At 35.9% G+C, this 26,936-nt stretch overlaps 1 protein-coding gene across 3 annotated transcripts in view; it reads left to right on the top strand.

The window, feature by feature from the left end:
* The window catches only part of SCAF4 (SR-related CTD associated factor 4), a 61,681-nt gene that overhangs the window by 2,127 nt on the left and 32,618 nt on the right, over window positions 1–26,936 (top strand). For all 3 annotated transcript variants that reach the window (XM_059921433.1, XM_059921434.1, XM_059921432.1), the window contains exons 2-7: window positions 19,367–19,450; window positions 20,358–20,402; window positions 21,930–22,091; window positions 23,256–23,391; window positions 23,718–23,857; window positions 24,489–24,665. In XM_059921433.1, coding sequence (XP_059777416.1) covers window positions 19,367–19,450; window positions 20,358–20,402; window positions 21,930–22,091; window positions 23,256–23,391; window positions 23,718–23,857; window positions 24,489–24,665 — 744 coding nt within the window. The remainder of the gene's footprint in view (window positions 1–19,366; window positions 19,451–20,357; window positions 20,403–21,929; window positions 22,092–23,255; window positions 23,392–23,717; window positions 23,858–24,488; window positions 24,666–26,936) is intronic.

The following is a 26,936-nucleotide window of genomic DNA, read 5'->3' as shown; positions in this document are numbered from 1 at the left end:
TCTGATTGAGACATTATGGAAGTTCACATTAAGCACATTATTAAGCAGTGTCTTATGTTAATTTTGGGAAAATCTCATCAGTAGTTTTTACTTTGAAAACCAAAATTAGGAATGATACTGACTCCTTGAAAAAGGAAAATGGTATTTTAACCTTTTAAAATGTACAAAGTGAGAATTTTCTTATCATTGATCATTTTCCTCTTTAAATAATTTCTATTTCCATTCCTAGTCTTTATCACTGCAAATTGCATTATGTTAGGTGTATGTTACCAATTCCAACTCTCTTCTGCCAGACTTTCTTCCCAAAACACTTTTTTCTGGAGAAAATAGTCTGACTTTAAAATCCATCTCCTTGTGCCTGCCTGGTTGTAGTGCTTCTCAGTTAATTCCCCCCATTCATAAAATGTTACTGATTCGTTCAAATCTGTAACTTCAAATCTCCCAAATCTTCATTTTACAAACTTTTGAGAACCTGCTTAGCTGTAAAGCTGTGTCCTTAATACGATGGCACTACTACTGAGGATCTCTGTCCCATAGGAGCCTAAACTAATAGAGGACACAAAACTTAGGCAAGTAGCTTTAATATGGGATAGAATGGCTTCCTTTGGGGCCCTTGTAGAGTACTGTGGGATGGCCGTGGGGGTTTAGACTTGGGCGGAGAACAAAGTGTCAGTCTCAGGATTTCCGAAGGTGTAGGAAAAGTAATTCAGAGGCTACAGTGGTGAGAAATAAGGAACAGTAGTTTGACTCCTGAGACTACTGGAAAGTAAGAATCATTAAGGTATCAATAATTTTGGGTCTGACCAGTTTCACATCTCTAATGTGTTTGAATTCCATTTTTTTTTTTTCCAGGCCGTGGATAAATTGAAGGTTTTAAGTAGTGGAGTGATAATCAAAATACTGCTTGATTTGTAGTATATATTGTAGAAGGCAGAGGTTTGGAGAAATTTGGTGGGTTGGAGACTGAGGTAGGAGAAGCAAGTAGAATCTGAACTTGGCATGTCTGTAGAGGGAGTAGAGAGGAGGGGAAGGATGTGGACCAGAAGAATCCATAGACTTGACATCTGGTAGGTTTAGAAGCACCTTTTGCCCACACATTCTGAGTGCTGGGATAGGGGGGATGCTGTTAACGCGACAGGCAGTCATCAAAAGTATATTTAGTGGAGGGGAAAATATGCTCGATTTTGAACAGTTTGAGTGGAACAGTCATGTAGAAATTTTGGGCAGGCAGTTGCTCATGTAAGACTCAAACTTGGAAGCAAGAGTTAGAAGGAGACATCAGGGAGTCACTCTCAGATGTGCCCTAGAGAAAATTGAGAGGGGGAGACAAAGGAATTAATATTTAATAAGGATCTATATAGCATGTCCGTCACTTTATATATACATATCTAAGTTAATACTCCTACAACCTTGCGTAGACATCCATTTATAGGTGAGGAAACTGATTTTCAAAGAAGTTGAATAATTCTCAAGGGCATACTACTAGTTAATGGTAGAGCTGAGATTTGAATACAGATGGTACCCTCTTAATTGCTGCCTGAAGGTAATATTTTATATAATACCAGGGGAGTGGTCACAGGTTAAGACTTAAGTAAGAAAAAGGCCACAAAATTTTTTGAGGGTAACGGAATCTGTAGTTTAAAGTTGAATGGTGATGGGAGAGATAAGGAAATAAGAGGTAGCAAATGTAAAGTAGTTGGGGTTTTTTGTTTGTTTTTGTTGTTGTTTTAGAATTTTGGTTGTGAGGTATTCCCAGGGAAAAGTTGCTTCAAGGATGAAGGGAAGGAAGAATAATTAACAGTGTAGTAGGCACTGGTGCTAGCCCTTTGGTGTGTTTATATAGTGTATATATAAAGTCTTAACCTAAGTAAGTGGTGTTCAAGCCCTGGTCTCTATTAGATGGGCATAGAAGTTAAAGCATGTTGAGGGAGGGGATGGGCAAAAAAAAAGCGTGGTTTAAAGCAGCTAGAGGGATTAGTTAACTTAGAGCAAAATTGTGGATGAGAGGAAGGGGACAGATCTGAGGCACAGGTAAAAGAGGTCAGTATATCTGTGATAAGAGAGGAAGGAAGATAAAAAAGACAAGGTTATTAAAGACATTTTGACAGGACTTTTATGGCAAGACACCGTGTTAAGTGTTGTAAAAGATGGAAAGATGAGTAAAAAAAATCAGTGATACTTAATTGTGTTCTACTATGTTTATATACACTCCTTAATACGAAGGGTTTGGTAGTTCATAAGTTTGTTGAATGGATAAAGGTTATAGATAGGATTTTTTAAATCCGTAGATTGCATTTTTAGCCTTTAATCAGTCTTCTCTAAATCCAAAAGAATAGCTCTTCCCTCTCCCTCACTTTTTTTCTTTTTTGGCAGCATCTGTGATTTTAAGATGTTTAAAGTACAAAAAAAGTGCAGAGAGTATAACAAGCATCGAGAGTTGTTATTATTTTATGTGTTTTTAATTTTAAAATAAAGTATTATAAAGTCCTTCTTTCCTCCCATCCCCTCTATCCCCCCGCGTCAGAAGCAATCAATAAATGAATTTAGTATAATATCAATCTCTGTGGTCCTTAAACAATATAATATTCTGTATTTTGATATACATGAGTAGTATATTGAACATATTCTGCAGTGTTTTTTTGCTTAAACATTATTAATACTGTATATTAAGATTTAGTTCTTTCTAACTGCTGTGTAGTATGCTGTTATTTGAATAGACCGTATTTTATTTATCTGGTTCCCCAGTTGATGAACATTTGTTTCTCATTTGTTACTGACAAACACTGCAATGAACTTTCTGAAACATGTCTCTTTGTGGAAGAGTTTCTCTAGGACAGCTGTTCTCAAACTTTGGAGTTTGGCTCCTTTAAACTCTTAAAAGTTGAGGACCACAGAGAGCTTTTGTATCTGTGGGTTATATCTTTGATATTTACCGTATCAGAAATTTAAGCCAAGAAACACATTTATTAAAAATAATGTACCTATTACATGTTAACATAAATAACATTTCTAATGAAAAATAACATTTCCAAAACAAAAAAAATTAGTGAGAAGAGTGACATGGTGTTATATTTTTGCAAATCTCATTTAAATTTACATTTAATAAAACTTGCATTCTTGTATCTACTTTTTCATTCAGTCTCTTCCATCAGGTAGCCTCTGGAAAACTGCTGTATACTTGTGAGAAAATGAATGAAAAGGGCAAGAAATGTCTTAGTATTGATATGAAAACAGTTTTTACCTCACAGACCACTGAAAGGAACTCAGACACCCTCTTCCCCACACCGCCGCCCCCAACCCCCAGGATCCTGGAATTACTTTGTGAGAACTACCGTATGGAGGTGGTATGCATATAATGCTACTTTGAAGTGCAGGAAGAAAATATGAGTGTTTTTATATTTGTGTTTATCTTTAAAATCAGACAAATTAAACTTTATGAGTAATTTTAATACATGAATTGACATTGCTGCTCTTATTCACTTGGGCTGTCAGTCTTGAATCATGTTACTCTAAAGGAAGAATTGAGTTCCACATCTCATTGGGGAGCTTGCCACTCTTCCTATTCCCACTGGAAATTGTTCTGTATGAACTATTGTATATTTTACCTATTGATTACTAGGCATGATTGTCTTCTAGAATTTAGGTCATATGGTGAGTATTGTATGTTAAGCATTTTTTTTTAACCTGTAATGTCAGTCTGGTTGCTTTTTGATCATTCCTTTCTTCTTTGAGAGGTCTATCTAAAGAAGTGGACAAAGATTCGAAACACGGTTCTTACTGTGTGGAAGAGATGTAGAGGACCAGGGCAACAGAAGTAAAATTGGAGGTTTCTCTTGACTCATTTGACAATGTCATGCTGTTAATCACAGGAGTTGGGATATTAAAAGTTATAGTTTTGTTCCTCTGCTCTTTCTTGACTCAGAGAATTGCTTATCTCTGACAACAGTAGAGGTCTGGCTTTATGGTGAGTGGAATAAAGCTGGCTCTTCAGAGCTTTCTGTAGCAGGATTTATCACTGATGTTCTTGTTGAAAATATTCCTCTCCCTAGTCTCTCATTTTGTTTAGTATTTTGTTTCAGAAAAATGTGTGGACATACGATAAGGAACTGATTCAGAGAAAAATTGGAGTAATGGAAAAGTTGGCTTGTAAATCTTGTGAAACAGAATTCAGGAGATAAAAGTACCTAATAAAAAGTTGACAAACTGGTAGTTGGTTTTTGTATGTGTATGTTTTGTTTGTTTTGTGTTTTTTTGTTTTGTTTTTTTTTTTGGCTGCGTTGGGTGTTTGTTGCTGTGCACGGGCTTCTCTTGTTGTGGAACACGGGCTCTAGGCGCGCGGGCTTCAGTAGTTGTGGTGCACGGGCTTAGGTGCTCTGTGGCATGTGGGATCTTCCTGCACCAGGGCTCGAACCCGTGTCCCCTGCATTAGCAGGTGGAATCTTAACCACTGTGCCACCAGGGAAGTCCCTGTTTGTGTATGTTTTTGTGGGAGTGTTTTTTTGTTTCCCAGGTACAAATCGTAGGTTGCTCTCCTCTGACATGGAGCCCAAGTGAATATAATTTGCTTAATCATTACAGGAAACTTTTTTTTTGAGGCATAGTCGATTAACAATATTGTGTTAGTTTCAGGTGTGCAGCATAATTCCGGTTTTTTTGCAGATTATATTCCATTACATGTTATTATATTATTACAAGATATTGGGTATCTCTGTGCTATACAGTAAATCCTTGTTGCTTATCTATTTTATATATAGTAATTTGTATCTGTTAATCCCATATGCCCCCCCCACTTTGGTAACCATAAGCTTGTTTTCTGTGTCTGGGAGTCTGTTTCTGTTTTGTACATAGATTCATTGTATTTTTTTTTTAATTAATTAATTTATTTTTGGCTGTGTTGAGTCTTCGTTTCTGTGCGAGGGCTTTCTCTAGTTGTGGCAAGCGGGGGCCACTCTTCATCGCGGTGCGCGGGCCTCTCACTATCGTGGCCTCTCTTGTTGCGGAGCACAGGCTCCAGACGCACAGGCTCAGTAGTTGTGGCTCACGGGCCTAGTTGCTCCGCGGCATGTGGGATCTTCCCAGACCAGGGCTTGAACCCGTGTCCCCTGCATTAGCAGGCAGATTCTCAACCACTGTGCCACCAGGGAAGCCCCCCATTTTATTATTTTTTAGATTCCATATATAAGTGATATCATATGGTACTTGTCTTTCTCTGACTTATTTCACTAAACATTCTCTAGGTTCATCCACGTTGCTGCAAATGGTAATATGTCAGTTTTTATGGCTGAGTAATATTCAGTTGTGTATATATACCACATTTTCTTTATCCATGCACCTGTTGATGGGCACTTAAGTTGCTTCTGCGTCTTGGCTGTTGTAGATAGTGCTGGTGTCGAACGCTGGGGTGCATGTATCTTTTCGAATTAGAATTTTTGTTTTTTCTGGATATACACCCCGGAATAGAATTGCTGAATTATGTGGTAGTTCTAATTTAGTTTTTTAGGGAACTTCCGAACTGTTCTCCATAGTGGCTGCACCAATTTACATTCCCACCAACAGTGTAGGAGGATTCCCTTTTCCCCATACCCTCTCCAGCATTTATTGTTTGTAGACTTTGATGATGGCCATTCCGACCCATGTGAGGTGATACCTCATTGTCATTTTGATTTGCATTTCTCTAGTAATTAGAGATGTTGAGCATCTTTTCGTGTGCCTGTTAGCCATCTGTGTGTCTTTGGAAAAATGTCTATTTAAGTCTTCTGCCCATTTTTGGTTTGGGTTTGGTTTTGGTTTTTTTGATACTGAGTTGTATGACAGGTAACTTTTCTGTAGCTGTCTGTCTGCATTTAAAACTCATTTCAGATACACCTTGATAACATGATAGGAAAAAAGTTGTTACATAAATGATGAACTTTTAGTGTTATTGATAACATTTGTTGAGATAATATGCGGAATCTTTTTTTTTTTTTTTAGCATACTTCAGAGCAACAGCATGCAAATTTAATAAGCCTAAAACAAGCTATGCTATGTTATCAGGTAGTATATAGGATAAGCAGCTTAGCTATTAACAGTTGAAATTTTGGTAGAGTTGGTAATAGTTAAATTTGTATTAGGCCTTACCAAGATCTGTTGAGAGCTTAATCTTGAAGAGACATGTCTACATTTCTGTGTTAATAGTAAGTGTAATTAAAATGGACTGTCATGATTTTTTTTTGAGAACTAGAAGATTGCTCAAACAGTATTGTAATTTATTATGCTGCAATCACCTTGATCCTTTTCAATATTTGCATGGTTTGTCGATTACTTTTTATTGTGTTATAGTTAGAGCTCTTTATTGGTGCTTGTGAATTCATGGATAAATACATAGAAACTTTGATAATACTGACGAAGCATTGTACAGGTTAGTAGTGAATTCAACAAGAAATCCAGTGAAACTCTGGAGTTAAGAATTAGAAGCCAAGCCACTATGGAGAACAGTATGGAGGTTCCTTAAAAAACTAAAAATAGAACTATACGACCCAGCAACCCCACTACTGGGCATATACCCTGAGAAAGCCATAATTCAAAAAGAGTCATGTACCACAATGTTCATTGCAGCTCTGTTTACAGTATCCAGGACATGGAAGCAACCTAAGTGTCCATCAACAGATGAATGGATAAAGAAGATGTGGCACATATATACAATGGAATATTACTCAGCCATAAAAAGAAATGAAACTGAGTTATTTGTAGTGAGGTGGATGGACCTAGAGTCTGTCATATAGAGTGAAGTAAGTCAGAAAGAGAAAAATAAATACCGTATGCTAACGCATATATATGGAGTCTAAAAAAAAAAAGGTTATGAAGAACCTAGGGGCAGGACAGGAATAAAGATACAGACGTAGAGAATGGGCTTGAGGACACGGGGAGGGGGAAGGGTAAGCTGGGACGAAGTGAGAGAGTGGCAAGGACATATACACACTACCAATGTAAAATAGATAGCTAGTGGGAAGCAGCCGCATAGCACAGGAAGATCAGCTCAGTGCTTTGTGACCACCTAGAGGGGTGGGATAGGGAGGGTGGGAGGGAGATGCAAGAAGGTGGAGATATGGGGATATATGTATATGTATAGCTGATTCACTTTGTTATGCAGCAGAAACTAACACACCATTGTAAAGCAATTATACTCCAATAAAGATGTTTTAAAAAAAAAAAAAAGAATTAGAAGCCAAGTTTTGGATTGGGGGGCGGTTGGGAGATAGCAGGGCTCAGTGAAAAGTGGAGGGCCATCCAAGTACCCCTTGGAAGTTATAATTGGTGTTTGGATAATTTGTGATTTTTGGTGTAAATCCATGTGGGTCACTTGGAAGAGATCGTAGAGCGGTAGTGTACCTAGCATATTTGACATCCAGAGCAGAACTTTCTTTTTCTTTCTTCTTTTTTTTTTCTTTTAACACATTCCTCTTCTACAACAAAACTATTCTCAGAAATAATCATGAAATTGGCCAGGAAAGAAATTTGAACTTCATGCCGGTTACAAATAAATATTACAACAGAGAGAAGTAATTGATTAATATTTTTAAATTTCATTAATACTTTTTTGATAAAAGTAGAAAATTTTATCTACATCCTGCTCTGTCACAGTAATGAATAATAATATTCCAGTTTCTTTTTAAGCCTTAACTTCTGCATATTTGTCAATGATTGTCAGTTGATTTTCACAATATTTGAGTTCAGTAGACAGTTATAGTCAGATTTAGCAATTTTATCTTCACCTGTAAGTGACTGAAAAAACACTTCTCATTAATTCTAATTTCTAAAGGTTGTATGTGAAGCAGCACAGATACAGTAGTTGGGACGTCTTAAACATAAGGTTTCCTTTAGCAGAAATTTAGAAAAAGCTCACTTCACAGTAAATTCTAGAAATCACAATACTGTCCATGTCTTTTTTTGGCATCGATTCTAGTGACTTACAAATGTCCTCTCAGTCAAAAAAATTTCACTGAAATATTTTCACCCAGAGTTTCAATGTAAGTCTCTATTAAGATTGGTGAACATCTTTGAAATTATGTGTAATGGCATTCTCCGTAATTTTTGTTCATGGATCATCAAGCTTTGTGTTTCTTTGTTCAAGACTAATTCTGGCTGTTTTTAAGTATTTACACCAGAAAAAAAGATATATCAGGAAAGAAGAATTGCAAACAGCTATCATACTTTAAACGTACCATTTAAACATAACGAATACATATACATAGGAACTACAGAATTGGAGATGTAAACTGACCCTGAGGAGAGTGCAGGCTGTCCTGAACCTCTCTGTAGTCATTCTCCAAATGAACAGGTGTAGCGAATCTGCATGTTCTATGCACTGATCATATAACTGGAAGGTTTCCTAATGAAATTCCACGTAGAATAGATTGCTTATTAAAGGATACATAATAAAAATGTACAGATTTGATGCTTATGTATTAAAAACTTATCAGTTACCACAGCAATAGTTCAAAACAAGAATCTCAGTCAACAAAATGTTTTAGGGGAAGGAATATTTTATCCCTGATATTATTTAGAATTGCTAGTATTTGGTGATAAATAAAACAATTCTCAGACAGTTTTATTATTTTATTTAGATATAGACAATTCACCCACTTTTTGCCTTCCCCTGGGTGGACTTTTCCCACTGCCCCTCTCTAGGTGTGTTATTACTCTGGAGAGCAATAGTTGACTAACCCTATAGTCTGTAAATCTTTTTCTGCAATATCCCCTAAATATCTTTATGCACTTTACCATGAGTATGCCACTTTATTCTTCCTTTTGTCAGAGCTTAGTTTTAGCTGATGTAAAATTATAATACCCTGCTTAAAGGAAACCTATAATAAGGAAATTTATGGTAATATTGCTTTTAAGCTTTTAGGAAACAAAATACTCTTTTAAACTTTAATGGTCATATATTATCTAGTTTACTGTAATTAAGAGTTGCTGGATGATATATCACTTTAGAAAGGACAGCCACATTTGGGATTCAGAGATACGTTCAAATCTTTATAAAGGCCTTAACCATTTCTGAGTAAATATAAGAGCATATTTTATAAAGTTAGGGGTTTTCTAAATATATGAAATCATCCAAAATGGGCAAATCCATAGAGATAGAAAGTAGATTATTGCTGTTGGTATGGGGGAGGGATGGGGAGTGACTGCTAATGGGTATGGAATTTCTTTGGGGTGTAATGAAATATTCTGAAATTAAATAGCATTGATGGTTGTATAGCTCTGAATATAGCAAAAACTACTGAACTGTACACTTTAAAGGGGTAAGTTTTATGGTATATTAATTATATCTCAAAGCTGTTTAAAGAAAAACACCAAAAAGTCAGGTCTTAACACCATTTTCATTGTTTTGTTGCTTGATCTGATTTTCTATCAGGTTGAAAACAATATCTCTTAGCTACTGAGTGGCTCTGGAAGTTATTTTGTTGATCCTGAATCCTAAGTTTGTTCAAAGGATATCTTTAGTTTTTACATGCTATTTTAAGAAGTAATCCAGTGGAGCCAGTTCAAGGGAAGGACAGGAAATGAATCCTGCATTTGCTCATTAAATACCAACCAGATGCCAGCATACCGGTTAGGTGTTTTATATATGCCTTTACCTTCCTTCCATTTTAGAGGTAAGGAAACTGGAGGGGTGGTGTGATTTGACAGAGTGCTGTAAGAGGCTGCCTGAGCCCAGTCCACAGCCCCACATGGCTACTCTGAAGTTTTTTGAGCAGCTGATCTTTGTCTACTGTATTGTTTATGAAGGGAGAGGGCTCCCTAAACAACTTTTGTATATTTGAAGCAAGGTAGCAAGGCACTGTAATGTATATTTGTGGAAGGATTCGCCAAAGTTTAAGAATGATGAAGTTTGGGAGTTTTTAAGTCATCCACAGTAATGCAATAGATACAATCAATGTTTAAAACTTAAGATATGCTTTTAGGTGTTTATGTTTCATTTACTAATTTATACTCACAATTAAAATTTTAAATTAGGGATTTTATAAATGTTAACATTTTCCGTTTTAATCCCATGCTTTTGTATAGATCTAGTCATTACAACTTTGTGGGGAGAAAAATAGGTATAGATAAAATATATAATATATGAGATAATTTTTTTTCTTCTAATCAGATGATTTTATATCCTGGAACAAATTTTTATTTCTTTGATTGACGTCTGGAAGGAACTATTTAATTCATGAAAATGTTTTATGGGGGCTTCCCTGGTGGCGCAGTGGTTGAGAATCTGCCTGCCAATGCAGGGGACACGGGTTCGAGCCCTGGTCTGGGAAGATCCCACATGCCGCGGAGCGACTGGGCCCGTGGGCCACAACTACTGAGCATGCGCCTCTGGAGCCTGTGCTCCGCAACAAAAGAGGCCGCGATAGTGAAGAGGCCCGCGCACCGCGATGAAGAGTGGCCCCTGCTCGCCACAACTAGAGAAAGCCCTAGCACAGAAACGAAGACCCAACACAGCCAAAAATAAAAACATAAATAAATAAAAGATTACTATTAAAAAAAAGTTTTATGGCCAACTTTGGTTGGACACAAAGTTTAGTGAGGCATAGTAAAAGTGATTTTGAAACCTGGCATCTGTGCTAGTAAAGTAGAGTAATGGCATGGATAAAATATTTGGCATTTCCTAAAATCACATCCTGACCTATTGCTCGAACAAGTGAAAAGGAAGGAGTTGAGGATTGATTGCAGTTCAGTGAATCAAAATGGAGGTAAGGAATAAAAAATGACGTGTTGTAGTAAGTGGAGCTGAAGGAGTTAAAAGCCCTGATTCGGGGGAGGCAGCCTTGGTTCTAAAGTAAAAAGTTTGAGTGAAGGGTAGACCCTTGGAAATTGTAAGGGAGTTAGTCTTAGATGAAGAATAAATTAGTGCATACTTTGAAGCAAGGTAGCAAGTGAGTTTTCAGAAATTAACTACTTAGAAAATTAGTCCTGCCAGCAGCAAATGGTAATAGAATTAGGGGCTGGTGATATAATTAAAAAGTGATGAAGTTTAAACTCCTGTTTGCTATATTACTATATTCTATTTTTGTAAAGCACGTAGAAATGTAAGTAGTTAACTTGAAAGTGGTTTCATATTTAATATTAACAGTATATATTTGAACTTTGTGTATTTTGTAAAGCATTTCTCTAAATTCTGGAACCAGGAGAAAAGTTTATGTGTTTGTGGGAAAGTGTAGTAAGGTAAAGAAATGTAGACCGAAGTATGAAAATATTTTTAAACTCTTTGAACTTGAGAATATTATTTGCAGCTTTGTTAAAGATTTATTTTTTTATTTTTATTTTTTTTAAATTAATTTATTTTATTTTATTTATTTTTATTTTTTATTTATGGCTGTGTTGGGTGTCCGTTTCTGTGCGAGGGCTTTCTCTAGTTACGGCAAGTGGCGGCCACTCTTCATCGCGGTACGCGGGCCTCTCACTATCGCGGCCTCTCTTGTTGCGGAGCACAGGCTCCAGACGCGCAGGCTCAGTAGTTGTGGCTCACGGGCCTAGTTGCTCCGCGGCATGTGGGATCTTCCCAGACCAGGGCTCGAACCCGTGTCCCCTGCACTGGCAGGCAGATTCTCAACCACTGCGCCACCAGGGAAGCCCTGCAGCTTTGTTGTTTGTGAAAATATCTGGTTTGGAAGCTTTAGAAGTCTGAAAAGTGAATTTTATGGAGAAATAAATAGAACTATTTTGTAGTGTTTAAGTCTTAAAGACCTCGCTCTGTAGGAGCAGGAGAACAGTACAGTTTCTTTTTCTCATCTCTGTTTTAAAGAGCCATGTAAATTTGCTCTGTTGTTAGGTATATTTTGTATTAATGCCAGACCTGTCTTGTCTCCAGACATTGCTCTAAGCAAGTGGAAGATTGGTTAATTATTTGCGTTTCAAAGGATTTGACTCTCTGGAAAGTAAATACAGTTTACATGGGAGTAAATCATATATCAGTAATTAAAAGGGATGCTTTCTTTAATGCACAGATGTCAAAAATATATTTAAGAAATTTTTCCGATTTGGGTTTTATATGCACAAAGGCTTCAGTTATAAAGATTTAAAATGGCAAATTTTATTTTTAAAATTTTGTTTTAGCAATTTTGAAAAGTTGTATTAAAGGTTTACAAGGCATTGATTTAAACATAACTGTTAACTTCAAAGACACGATTTACTCCACGGACAAGTTGTACCTGATAATGATGATTCTGTATATTTATTTACAGTCAAGTTGGAGAAATGCATTTTTGTGTCTCAGACACAAAGTTTTTCATTGTTAATCCATGAATTTTAATTTTTTCATTTTAAAATTAATGCAAATTTTGGGACTTCCCTGGTGGTCCAGTGGTAAAGAATCCGCCTTCCAATGCAGGGGACGCGAGTTCGACCCCCGGTCGGGGAACTAGTATCCCACATGCTGTGGGGCAACTCAGCCTGCGCACCACAACGAAGATCCCAAGTGCTGCAACTAAGACCCGAAGCAGCCAAAAAAATAAAGAAAATAAATAAATTAAATAAATATTTTTTTAAAAAGAATGAGAAATCACAACAAAATAAAAAAAACTTTAAAAATAAAGTTTATAAAAACAAAAAAATAAAATTAATGTGAATTAGGTAAATTTAAGCTAGAAAATAAGAAAGTATTCTACCAAATACCATTAACATTTTAGAGTATATCAGTATTTTTTTCCCTTCCACTTGTGTTTGGAAACTTTATATATGGTTACCAGATCTTTTTAATAACATGAATTATTTTCTAATTTTAAAAGTCATCTTGGGAAATTTGGGAACATCTGATTATTGTAGATTTCTAAAAGTGGAATTGTTGGTTTAAAAGATATGGACTTTTTTAGTTCTTTACTTCATGCTAATCTACACTCATGCCAGTTAGATAATTGAAGAACTGTATCTCATTGTCTTAATTTATACCTTTTTGACTATTGATAAGACTGAACATTTTTTTTCTATATTTATTAATTAGTTTGGGGTTCTCTTTGTTAATTGAGCTACTCTCCTCTGTGCAGTTTTCAGTTTTATTTTATCTCTTACTGTTTGTATGTGCTATTGATTAACTCATATGCAATATTCTGCTTTCAGGTAGAGTGGCATAATGATACTTGTCTAGCATGTGCTTGGCTTGCAGCTCCCCTTTCCCTGCGTGCCCCATCTCTCTCTCTCTCCCTCTCCCTCTCCCTCCCTCTCCCTCTCCCTCTCTCTCCCTCTCCCTCTCCCTCCCTCTCCCTCTCCCTCTCCCTCTCCCTCTCTCTCTCTCTCTCTCTCTCTCTCTCTCTCTCTCACACACACACACACACACACACACACACACACACCTGTTCCCTCCCATCACATTAAATGCCCAGTATTAAGGCATAAAATGAGATGCCAGGTAAGAAGGGACTGTAAACTATCCCTTACCTAATTGTTCTAGCAGTAAGTATTTTACGGAGCTATCTTCAGGCTATAATTAGATGGACAAAAAAGCATCTCTGCGGAGATGATGATTTTAAAAGATTTTTCCACTAAGTTTTCTTCTGTTAAATTTAATGTGTACTTTTATAAAATATATTTTACAAGCAAACATTTAAGTTATGTTGGCTTTAACTCTTGATTTGGTTGAAGCCAGTGTATCAGATTTGATGAGTCAAATGAACGAAAGATGAGAGAAGACTGTAGACTTGAACACTTTGATATCTTCATCTGTCAGAAGGGAGATTTGAGTACCAGCCTGTTACTGTGAGTGTATGTATTTCTTTTTGGAAGCATTCAGATTTTTTCCTTAAATTGAACTTTGTAATTAATTAATAACAGGAGCTTAAGCCAGAATTTGTCATCTTGGAGGTCATAATAGCAAAGGAAGGAATACTAGATATAATCAGTATAATTCATTATAAAAGAAAGTTAAGGAAAGCAAATACTTAAAAGTTTAAGGGGGGGGGGGATGATAGGAGTAAGTATCCCATTGAAAGAGATTCTATCTAGAGATATCTAGTCACTAGGAGCCAGAACAGATTCTCACAGGCCAAATTAAACATTTTTCTTTTGTAAAGTTTGTTTGTCTAGTGATGACTCTAAACCAAATATTTCAGAAAGATATTTGTCATGATTTCATCATGAATAAATTTTAAAAATACATAGATAGGATGAGAGTATTGTTAAGTGAATTTTAGCTGACTGGCAGGGCCCAAGGAATATCAGATAAGGTCATCCTACAAGTAGGTCCTGTTCTTTTTAGTTTTTAAAAAACCATGGTGTTGGAGGAATGCCATATAAAGTAGGTTCATGAAATTTACAAACTGATTGGAATAGCTGCTACAATGAAAACAGAAAATCATTTCCAGACTACCTAAGTAGATTGAAAGGACTGTCAGAAACCAACATAAAGTCAACATGAAGATCTAGTTTTGATAAAGATTCCAGTGAAAACAGTCTGAGGGTTTCAGTTGATTATAAATGTGAGTTAATAATGAATTAAGCACTATTTTTAAAAAATAATAAATGATCTTCCCTACCCCAGGATGTCCATGTTCTGAATCCTAGAACCTGTGAATATGTTTCCTTACCTGGCAGAAGAGACTTTGCAGATGTGATTAAGGGTTTGAGTTGAGATAATTATCCTGCATTATCTGGATGAACCCAGTGTAACCCCAAGGGTCCTTCCTTGAGAGAGGCAGGAAAGTCAGGCAGAGAAAGTGCTCTGACAGTGGAAGCAGAGGTTAGGGAAGAGAGAAGATGCTATGCTGCCAGCTTTGAAGATGGAAGAAGCAGCTATGAGCCAAAGGAATTTAGGCACCCTTTGGCTAGAAAAGGCAAGAAATAGATTTTGACCTAGAGCGCCCAGAACGAAGGCAGCCCTGCCAACACCTTGGTTTCAGACTAGTGAGATTCTTTTTTTTAAACAAGGTACGGTTTTATTTATTTTTAAATTTATTTATTTATTTATTTATTTTTGGCTGTGTTGGGTCTTTGTTGCTCCGCGCAGGCTTTCTCTAGTTGCGGCGAGCGGGGGCTACTCTTCCTTGCGGTGCACGGGCTTCTCATTGCGGTGGTTTCTCTTGTGGCGGAGCACGGGCTCTAGGCGTGCAGGCTTCAGTAGTTTTGGCACACAGGCTTAGTTGCTCCACGGCATGTGGGATCTTCCCGGACCAAGGCTCGAACCCATGTCCCCTGCATTGGCAGGCCAGATGCTTAAACACCACGCCACCAGGGAAGTCTGGAGATTCTGACTTCTGGAAGTGTTGTTTTAAGCTAATGTGTTACTGCAGGAATAGGAAACTAATACAAAAGACAATCCACTAGATTCTACAGGAATATATCTGGGCCCTGTTTATTTTGGTTTATCATACTTAAAAGGAATTAGCCAGGATAGTCAGATCTAGAAATCACATCATTTGGCTAATAGTTGAAGAAGATAAGAGAAAGGGAAACATGCTTGGTTATATTTATTTTATCACATGAGAAAGATCACTGTTGTTCTGTGCTCCAGAGGCAAAACTAGAACAGGAGAGGGAGGGAAGGTTATCAGAAGGGAGATTTGGGGTCAGTACAAAGAAGACTGCTGTAACCATTGGGGCAGGTTAGTTATGAGTTATTAAGCCTGTGGACTAATATGGGACCTGCCAGGTGTATTGTGAAAGCAGTTCTGAATTTGGTATGAGTACTGGATTACGTACTAAGGTGCTATACAGCTTTAAAACTCTTTGATACTACTGCATTTTCAGTATAGAGAAAATTTCTCTAAATTCAGTTAGCACTTGAATAGTAGATGTAATACAAAAAAGGTATTATGGTAAGCCATAACAAAAAATTAAACTCGAGGTGTGTGTCAAGATTCCCAGGGCGTTATATACCTCTATTTACTGAGCCATTTATATGTCAGGTACTAGGCTAAGAGATTTATATACATTATCTCATTTAATCCTAACAGTCTTATGAGGTGAAATGAGTACTACTAATCCTTTTTTTCAGATTTCAGAAGTCCTTGAAATTTAGAAAAGGTTAACTAAACTTGTCAAAGTTTATACTGTTAATAAATAGCAGAGTATCATGTTACTTTGACTAACCCCCAAACACTATGAATTCTACAGGTGTCATGGGCCAAATATGCTCCTTCCTTATCTTCTTTTGAAACTGTTCTTTATTGATATAAGGGATCATTGTGCGTGATTCTTCATAATTTTTAGAATACTTTGTAAATCAGGCACCCAACAGAACAGTGTTCATATTTAGTATTTTCTAATAGTTATTTAGCTGGTGACAGCAAAAAGACAAACTCATATCTGTTGCTGACAAGTATTTTTTTCTTACTAAGGCTTTCTAAGGAGGTTTTGTACCTTTTGGGTCCTACTGCTGCTATTATTTTATATAAGAGAATTGCATGGTTTTCTCTGGCTGCTTTGACACATTTGTTTTCTTTGACAGATTACATTAATTCTGAATGCAGATATGTAATAACAGGGAGAACACTGCACCTAGTGATGTTTATTGAGCACTTGCCCTGTTGCAGATGATATACTAGTCGTTCCATACACAAAAACTAATTTATAGCATTTGACCTTGCCAAATACCTTTAATTTCTGTTATTTTCCTGGTGTTCCTTTGTGCAACCCCCTTCTCTGTACCACATTGAAATACTTGGTATACCCTAGTTAATTATACCATCTTTGTTCTCGTCTTACTCATCCTCATGGCTTTGATTCTGTGACCTTTCAGTTTCTAGCAGGACCTCTTCTTTGTTCAAGATGCATTTTCCAGTCTGCTGAAATCTCTACCTGAATATTCAGTAGGCATGCCAAATTAAACTCAGTATGTCTCATCATTATCCCTGAATCAATACAATATACGTATAGACAGGCACAGATGCCTACTTGATATTTTGTCTGTATTCCCCATCATAGTTAATGGTCTCTGCATGTATTTAGTCAATAAGCAGCATTGTATAAGGAGATGACTATGCTGTTAAGGACTGTAAGCTTTAAAATCAACAAATTCTAGGCCAGACCCATTCCCTGGGCATCATCACAAAATAGGTGTAACAGTCTATGTTAATTGTTAATATGATTAAATAAGATAACGTACCACCAAAGGTAATTCTTCCTTATACCTAAGCACTCAGTGTTGGTTCCCTCCTCTTTTCCTGAGTTGTGCCTTCTTTAGTGGAATAAACACCCTTCCTCTGTCTCTTAGATGGTAGCACTTGAATGCTCTCTTGCTGTTCTATTGCCTGTAGCCTGTATTTTAATTTTTTTAAGTAAATTATGATTTAAGTATAGACTGTGGAGCGTTTCATCAGAAGATAACAGTGGTCTGTCTTCTGTGCTCAGTTGTCTGTTTTGTTTTGTTTAATATGGGGAGTTCCCTACTGCGGAAATAATCAAGAAGTGCTATTTGGGACATTAAATGAATATTAGCTCTGGCTTAGGCTTCATTGAAATATGATTCTCTAAGCTTTTAATGGCCAGAGAAGTAGTTCTCACTGTTGCTTATTCTTTTGTTTTTTTTTTGGCTGTGTTGGGTCTTTGTTGCTGCACGTGGGCTTTTTCTCGTTGCGGCGAGCGGGGGCTACTCTTCGTTGTGGTGCTCGGGCTTCTCACTGCGGTGGTTTCTCTTGTTGTGGAGCACAGGCTCTAGGCGCGTGGGCTTCAGTAGTTGTGGCACATGGGCTCAGTAGTTGTGGCTCGCAGGCTCAGTAGTTGTGGTGCACGGGCTTATTAGCTGCTCTGCGGCATGTGGGATCTTCCCAGACCAGGGATTGAACCCATGTCCCCTGCACTGTCAGGCGGATTCTTAACCACTGTGCCACCAGGGAAGTCCCACTGTTGCTTATTCTTAAGATCCATGTGTAAACTTTTTTGTATCCCCTTTCTCTGCTTTAAGGTCCAGAGAAGGAAATAGAACCACGGTAATAAACAACTGTCTTAATAACTTTTATAAGTTAGAAATGGGCAGAACATGCCCTTTTATAAAATGTGTGCTGTATATCTCATGCAGTGTTGATATTTTTCAGTTTGTGTTGAAGTTGAAATATTTTAAATCATTTTGTATTTTCTCATTGGTTTTTATAGTTTCAAAGATTACCATCTCCTTTCTAATTGTTTTTCAATTAGTGAGCCTTTATTCTCAAGGAGAATTTTAATTATGTTGGTAAATAAAATGATAAAGAATGACCTTATTTACTTAATCCCTTTTTAAAAAATGAATTTCTCTGTTAATATCTTTGTGTTTTTCCCATTTTCTGTATCTTAGTATTATTTATGGAAAAATTCTACCTTTCTCTGCTTAGGCAGAGTATGTATCTGGTTCTTATATTGATTATATCTTTCATTGCATACTTTTTCTAAAAATTACTGTTACCGTTGTCTGTAGTCCATTGTGTCTGTAGTTTTGAAAAGCTGTGAAAATTCTGTTGCCAGGGAATTTAAGGTATGTTGCCAGGTAGGGCTATTTATTCTGGGAAAGGAGACTTTTGTTCTTTAGGGTAGCCTCTTAGTAGTGGTCTAGTAAAGATGGTCTATGTCTTAGGGGTTCCATATTTGAAATACCAACATTAATTAGAAAGAAATGGAAACATGGTTCATATAAGGTTGATAATGCTCAGGAAGCCCTGAAACTTATTTCAAGATGTATTTTTAGAAGAGTATGTGTGTGTCTATGATTAAAACAAAACAAAAACAAGAATTTAAGAAACTAGATATAAGCTTAATGTCTTTTATCTTTGTAACCCTCTATGGGCTGTCATTATATCTTGGTTGGATTTAAACTTTAGGGGGAAGGAGTATGTATGTGTGGTTAAGTCTCCTGTGAGCACCTGATTGTTGGATTTACTGTAGTGAGATTTGTTAAATATGGTGTCATTTTTATTCCTGACTAAATCAAGAAATTGTGAATTCAAGCTTTATAATGGCATGTTAAATTTCTTGCCTGATGTAATACATGTGTTTCTCCAAATGAAAGTTAGAATTATTTGAAGTTCTCCAAAATCTCAATGAGGTTTGGAATGAAATATTAAATATTGAGTCACAGTATTGCTGTTTTCAGTACAGGAACATGGTGTGTTTGTTTCCATTCAAATCATTTTTGAGTTTTCCAGTAAAGTTTTGTAATTTTTTCTGTTACAGATTTTATAAATAGTTTACCTTTTTCCCCCTTTTTTGCTACTTTTAATATGATTTTTTCCCATTGTATTTTCAAAGTGGGGATGCCAGTATGTAGGAAAGCTCTTGTTTTTCTTTGCTAGACGAATTATTAAACTTAGTTCCAAAAATTTATTATTCTTTTAGTTAATATATTACAAATATATTTGTAGAACTGAAGGATTAACCTCTAATTTTACTTGTAATTAAACCATTTTTTTCCCCTTTTTCTGTTTTTTAAGCTCTTTTCACTTATGGATATGAAACCTCCCATCTCTCGAGCCAAGATGATTCTCATCACGAAAGCTGCTATTAAAGCTATTAAGGTAAGAGTAAAAGAAATATATTTAATTTGGAAAATGTTTTTGAAATTTTGAAAATGTTATTGTTAAATGTGAGTATTCATCTTGTGAATTAGTTCAGGCCTGAATCGAAGAACACTAACCAGGTTTTGCTGAAAGTACATAATAATACAGTATGGTGCATCTACATTGTAACGTATTATTTCAAAACCTGTTTTGTTGTTAGTATTTCCCCTTTATATTTTTTAGCTTTACTGAGGTATAATGGACAAATTCAGTAATATCATGTAACAGAACACGATTTGATATACGTGTACATTGTGAAATGATTACCTCAATTAAGCCAATTGACACGTCCGTCACCTCACATAATTGCCTTTTTTGTGTGTGGTGCTAAAAAAAAGTTGAACTCATTGAAGTAGAGAGTAGAATGGCAGAGGGTTTTTTGTTTTTTTGTTTTGTTTTGTTTTCATTTAATTCTTATCATAAATCAGTGGAGTATTAGCTTCATTTTTATTTAAAAACCTTGGACTTCATGAAATTCAATGTCTTACCCAGTCACACCTTAAATAAGTGAGTCTCTTTAAAAACTGCGTTATTTAGTTCCAGTTCCACTGTTCTTATCCCTCTCATAAAGTTCCTTGATAAACTACTTTATGAAGATTTACTGATTAAAAATCTAAGAAAAGGACCTTGTGTTTGGGGGAATTTTTGTAGTTTTCTGTTTTAGTTTGTAGTTTCTTTATGATTTGTTAAGATTTTTTCAGTTGTTGACTACAGGTTGACTATGGATTATTTCCCATGTTTTTTTCAGTATTATCTTGGGAATTAATTCAAATTGTGCAAATTTCAAGATTTTTACGTATTTTCTAATTACAGGAAATGTATAAGTATGTAAACTGCATAATGATTTTCTTTTCATTCTTTTCAGCTTTATAAGCATGTAGTTCAAATAGTAGAGAAGTTCATCAAAAAGGTAATTATCCATTTATTTATTACCTCATTTTAGTTGTGATCAGTATTTGTAATTTACTTTGTAAATTGTAATTTGGATAATTGCTTCTAAAGCCACTCTACAGAAAAGTTGTCACTAGAAGTTCTTTTTAATCACTAGAGTTTTTTTTGTTTTTTCCTAACAAAACAAAAATTTATACCAGTACTATTGATTGAGCACTTACTATGAGGTAGGATTCAACAACAGTTTCTTCTCTACTGAACAGGACTCTTCCTTGAGCCTGATGTGCCTCCTCTCCCTTTTGCCCTGTCTACTCTCTTGACATTTAACTCATCTTGGAGTACTTCAAATGAAATCACTTCGTAAAGTTTTTCCAACTTGCCCCTGCTCCCATCATAATTAAACAGTTTTTCAGTTCTACAGTTATATGGTGTGATTAGCACACGTCTTTCTCAGTAAAAGACTGAGAACAGAGGCTTACTTAGACATCCTTGTCTTCTCCCCCAACCTGGAGCTGTGCCATGTAGTACACACTAATAAATGTGTGTGGAAGTGTCTCTGGTCCATGGCCATTTAATACTGGCTGAGAGACAGGAGTTAGAGCTCCAACAGACCAAAAAGTATAGTCAATAGAGGTTTTTATAGTAGCAAATCAAAGTACCAGTAAATAAAACGGAAAAAAAATTAAAATTACCTATATGCCAGCACCCCAGTTATGATGAATATTTACTCATGTTTTAGTATGTACATGTACATTTATAAAAGGAAAATGGAGACATAGGCTGATGGATAACCTGCTTTTCCCACGGAATTTATTATAAACATCTACAAAGTGTTCTAACATATGATTGTTTTTCACGATTTACTGAGCCAATTCCCTATTACTGGACATTTCACTTCAGTGGCTAGCCTTGTGGAAAAAATTCAGAGGCATCTTAATTGTTTTCCTTAGGATAAATTTCTAGAAATAGACTTGATGGATCAAATAAGGGCTTTACTTTTATTGCTAAATCATCTTTCATAAAGGTTGTACCACCAGAAATGTGTGCAGGTGTCTGTCTATTCATTTTACCTTGTCAATTTGAAAGGCGAAAAATGACCTCTCCTTTTAGTTTTTGTTTCTCTGGTACTGTACTTTAATAGAATTGAAATTGATATGTTGTTAAAATGATCTCCTTGATAATTTTAAAAGGTAAAAATTATTTTTTGAGCAGGATGTGAATTACAGCAGAGATTTATCCATAATTAGTGGATTTGTATGGAGGTGGCTTAGGGATTGGTAAAGTACTGTTGATTTTGGGAAGTTGTGCGTGGGGAGACAGAGGGATCAGAGAAAAGTAAAATATTGGGGGTCTGAAGTATCAAGAGAATGGCAGTTCTGTACAGACCTGTGGGAAATTTGACAAGCTAGCCAGTGAGAACTAAACATTCAAGTAGTTTCTAAGTAGAAGTAATTCTTGGATACATAGTTTCATAAAAGTGAGATTAATGGGTGTCAAATTGTGATTTGCTTTTCCTGTATTGAATTTACATCTTTAATCTTTGTAGTGTAAACCAGAATACAAGGTTCCGGGATTATATGTAATCGACTCAATTGTGAGACAGTCTCGTCATCAGTTTGGAACTGATAAAGATGTTTTTGGGCCAAGATTCTCTAAAAACATAACTGCCACATTCCAATATTTGTATCTTTGTCCATCTGAAGATAAGGTATAGTTTATAATTTTTAAATTAAGTTTGTATTCTTGTTTTGTTTTTGTTTCTACTTAAATCTATTTAAATGTATATTAGATATTTAAAGCCTACTGTATTACTAGAAAGATAATCATAAACTTGAAACAAAACCCAGTTTTTTCTATAGTAGTCATATCTATTTTCTTAGGAAGTCCTTCAGGAATGTTGTATTGTTGAAATATAAAAGGAACACAATCTTGCTTTAAGAAGACATTGTTGGAAAGATTTCTTGTGGTTGAATGGTAAAGAAATTCTGCAAGTAGAGGAGAGCAATGCTTATCTCAGATTGTTGCTTATTCCAAAAGGAAGGGACCAATAATTGATGGCTTTCCCCAGCATATAGAGCTGCTAGAGCGTAAATGGTATTCATTAGCAATCAGACTACAGTATTTAATTCCTCACATTTATAGCTGGTTTTACTATGTACTATAAAAAGATAGAAAAACATTATAGACAGAAAACTACATTCCAATAGGTGGGAGAAATGCACTGGTAAACTCAGAATAATGAAGACTGGAGACTACAGTAAACGGCATATAAATTTGAGTGTTATGGATTCTGTATTTATATTCTTGAAGGAATGCTCTTGTGGGGAAAATATACAAGAGAAAAGAAGATCATTCCTTGAGTAGGAAATAAGCGTTACAACCATGAATAACACGTTTTCTCTGGATCTCCTTCATATTTACTAGTCCACAAAACAATTTACCTAACAATTACAGGCCAATAATTGTCTTAAATATTTTAACTGTTATAGTCATCCTGGAAAATTCTTCACTTCTCTAAGATAACTGGTTGTTTTTTTTGTTTCTTTGTAATCATAAGTAAAATATAATGGAAACTTCAGATACATTTTTAAGTATTATAATGCATTTCTTTTGATTCTCTAGGTTATATTTCTTTTCTCTTTCTTTCCCCCCTCTGTTTCTTACTCTAGATTGCACTACTGAAGAAAGGTCAGTTAGTGTAATTTAACCAGGTTGTAATTCTGATGATAGATTTTTTTTCTGTTTATGAAACAGATATAGCATGGAAATATTAGCCTGGGGTGTTTTTTTTTTCCTCCTCTTTTTGTAAGAGGTATAATAAATTATTTATGCAAATATTTATCGTATATTCATGTTTTCTCACACATAACAGAGTAAAATAGTTCGTGTGCTGAACCTTTGGCAAAAAAATGGAGTATTCAAAATTGAAATTATTCAACCGCTTTTGGACATGGCAGCAGGAACCAGTAATGCCGCCCCAGTAACAGAAAATGTTACTAATAATGAAGGTATGGCAGGTGTATCTGTGAGCTTAGAAGATGGTATAATTTTTTGTGCATGAAGTGTTTGGAGTCTATTTATAGTGATGGAAGTTTTCTATAAGAAAGAAACTTGAGTTTACATCTTGGAAGGTATAGTTTTCTTCCCATAATTCTTATTTCTAATAAAAGTATTCAGTGCTTGTTACAGTATAGGCTGTATTACCATAATCTGTATTTTTTACTGTATGTTAAACTAAATGGAGCATTATTTTAGTGAAGAAGCTTAATGGAGATTAAAAGGAATATTTATGAGTTAAAGTTTACTGAGGGCGTAATGATCTTTTCTTTATTAGGTTCACCTCCACCTCCTGTTAAAGTTTCTTCTGAACCCTCACAAGCCACTACAAACTCCATACCAACTGTACCACAGTTGCCCAGCTCTGATGCTTTTGCTGCTGTGGCCCAACTGTTTCAGACAACTCAAGGTCAACAGGTAAACTGCCTATCCAAAGATTAAATTGTTTGCAGTTAGGTACTGTTGTCAGTTCTTATTTTTCATTCCTAGTTAATGAGCACATTGTGGGGAGGAAATATTTCTACTTTTCAACTAGAAAGGCCTTTACTAGGAAGGGAAGGGATACTACATAGGGATAATAGGGGAAATGTGGGAAAGGTGAAAAACAAGGGAACAGCACACTGAGAAATAGCAGTACCCCTTTGGAGAGAACTGCGGAACTGCTGAGCGGTGGTATTGTTGCTCACAGTTCTAGCATTTCCAGTTGATTTTAAAATTATTTGGATTGGTGGAGATGATTTTTTTTACTCTTTTTTAGAAAACATATTTACCTTGTTCACAATTCAGTGTATTTTCTCTTTTCTCTGACCATCATTTTCTACTGTTGGGGTATCAGCATACATTTTTAAACTTAAGTGATACATCTTATATCCCTGATACATTCATTCACAATAAACTTAACCGTTATTAAAAGGTTGGTTCCTTTTTCCAGTTTACTCTGTGCCTATGCTATTTTGAGTCACCATTAAGGTTTTTTTTTTAGTAAATTAACTTTTGATACTGTGATTATACTTTATTATGTGGTTTATCAGTCTTCCCATTCTTTAAGCTTCAGCAGATCCTTCAGACTTTTCAACAGCCTCCAAAACCACAGTCTCCCGCCATTGACAATGCTGTGATGGCTCAGGTTCAGGCTATCACAGCTCAGTTAAAGACAGCTCCTACACAACCACCTGAACAAAAAGCTGCTTTCCCCCAACCTGAACAAAAAACTGCATTTGACAAGGTATGCTTCTCTCACATAACCCACCCCATTGTTTACATCTCTCAACTTGGAATGTGGAAGTTACCCCTTCTCTAGCTTCTCTGGCTTGTTCATTTTGTTGTTTTGTGATTTGAGGGATTTTCCCCCTCGACATCAAAACATTGATTTATTATTCCTGGTTAAAAATCTAATATATACTCATTGCACAATTTTCAATATAAAGGAAAAGTAAACAGTGTAAAGGAAAGTAAACGGGAACATTCACCATTAACCCCCATACGTGAAGGTAACTACTGTAACATTTTGCTGTATATCTTTTCAGAATTGATTTCCTGGATATATGCTTTTCTTTTTTGGTCATTATATATGTGTGTGCATATATAAAAATATGTGCGTGTTTTTAGTATATATATACACATATATATACATACACACTGTTTCTAACTTGCTTGTTTTGATCTTAATCCTCTTGTCTCTTTGTTGTTGTTAAGGTAAATAGATGTAAATCTACACATTTACTGAGTGCTTATTAGGAGTATTCCATTACATGGACACATCACAATTTAACCATTCCCCTATTGATAGACATTTAAGTTGCTTTCTGTTTTCTGCTGTTAAAAACATTAGTTACCGTATGTATAATATGAGGGTTTGGTTTGGTTGAGTGTCTTCCCAACTTCTCTGTTGGGCCTTCGTTATGTTTAAGGAGCTGCCACTAAGGATATAGGTGTGCTGAATATGCACAGCTTAGAGCTTCCTGTTGAAATGTTAGCCCAGACAACTCCACTCTTGTCTGTTTATGTCATGTCTATTTACTGGATTTATGACTATATACAATTTCATCTCATTTTACAAGTTGCAGTGCAAAAACCACAAAAGTTTGAAAATCCTAGAATGAAGTATCTTTTAGTTTAATCATCTCTAAAATTTTTGATTCTTTCTAACATTCTAAGATACAATAACTTTATTGCTGGTAGTCCAAATTAAGAATCCATATGGTAATTACTGCTTGTTATTCTATCTTAGTGATTTATGAATGACTACTTATTAAAAGAAGGTTGGATAAAATTTTTGAGTACAAAAGAAATACATGCTTTTAGGGAAAAAAATGCAAATAATACCGAAAGTTCTAAAGTAAAAAGGGAAATCAGTTCCACTCTGCTTTGAACAGATTTGTGTATGTTCCCATCCATATGTGAACATAAATTGTTATGTATTGTGGTTTTGTTTTTTAGTCTTCTGTATTGTGTTGTGATTAGGAAAACTCTCTGAACTTGTATTAAAAATTCTCTTTCTTCTAGTAGTTTTATATTTTTGCTTTTCATGTTTGTCTCAATCTATCGAGAACCTATTTTAGAATATGGTTCAAGATAGTTAAATCTTTATGTTTTGGAAATAGCCAATTCTCACAATTTTTGTCATACGTTTAATTCCCATTTGTTTCTGTGTCTGTCACTGGACACTGTTCTGTCCCACTAATATCTTTGTTTATTTCTGCAACATAACAGTTTAAACACTTGCAACTTGTGTTTCATTTCTAGATGTGTTCTCTGCCCTTACTCTTTTTCAGGCATTCTTTGGCTATTCTTGGGCATATGTGTTAGGCTTCTCCAGAGAAGCAGAACCAGTTATACACACAGACACACAAAGGGGAGAAAGGGAGGGATTTTCTTTAAGGAATTGGCTCACACAGTTGTTGAGGCTGGCAAATTTGAAATTTGTAGGTCAGAGTGGCAGGCTGGAAATTCAGGTAAGAGTTAACGCTGCAGTCATGAGTCTGAATTCTGCAAGGCAAGGTTTTCATGTTGCTGTCTTGAGAATGCCTTCTTTGGGAAACCTAAACCTAAGTCCTTGCTCTTAAGGCCTTTGATTGGTTGAGGCACACCCACATTATGGAGTGTATTTCTTTATTTATAGTCTACTAATTTAAATGTTAATCACTTTCTTTTCCCTTGCTGCACCATGCAGCTTATGGGACCTTAGTACCCAACCAGGGATTGAACCCGGGCCCTGAGAACACAGAGTCCTAACCACTGGACTGCCAGGGAATTCCCAGTGTTTTCTTTGTTTTGTTTTGTTTGTTTGTTTTGGCCACGCACATGTGGCTTGCGGGGATCCCCGACCAGTGATTGAACCTGGGCCCATGGCAGTGAAAGTGCAGGGTCCCAACCATTGGACCGCCAGGGAATTCCCTGTTAATCACATTTTTAAAATACCTTCACAACAACATCTATATTAATCTTTGACCAAACAACTGGGTACCATAACCTGGCCAAGTTGACACATATAATT

Source organism: Balaenoptera ricei, chromosome 4, assembly GCF_028023285.1.
Source record: "Balaenoptera ricei isolate mBalRic1 chromosome 4, mBalRic1.hap2, whole genome shotgun sequence".
NCBI classification, from domain to species: domain Eukaryota; kingdom Metazoa; phylum Chordata; class Mammalia; order Artiodactyla; family Balaenopteridae; genus Balaenoptera; species Balaenoptera ricei.
Note: the sequence above shows the minus strand (reverse complement) of the source record. Positions and strands in the feature narration are given on the sequence as shown.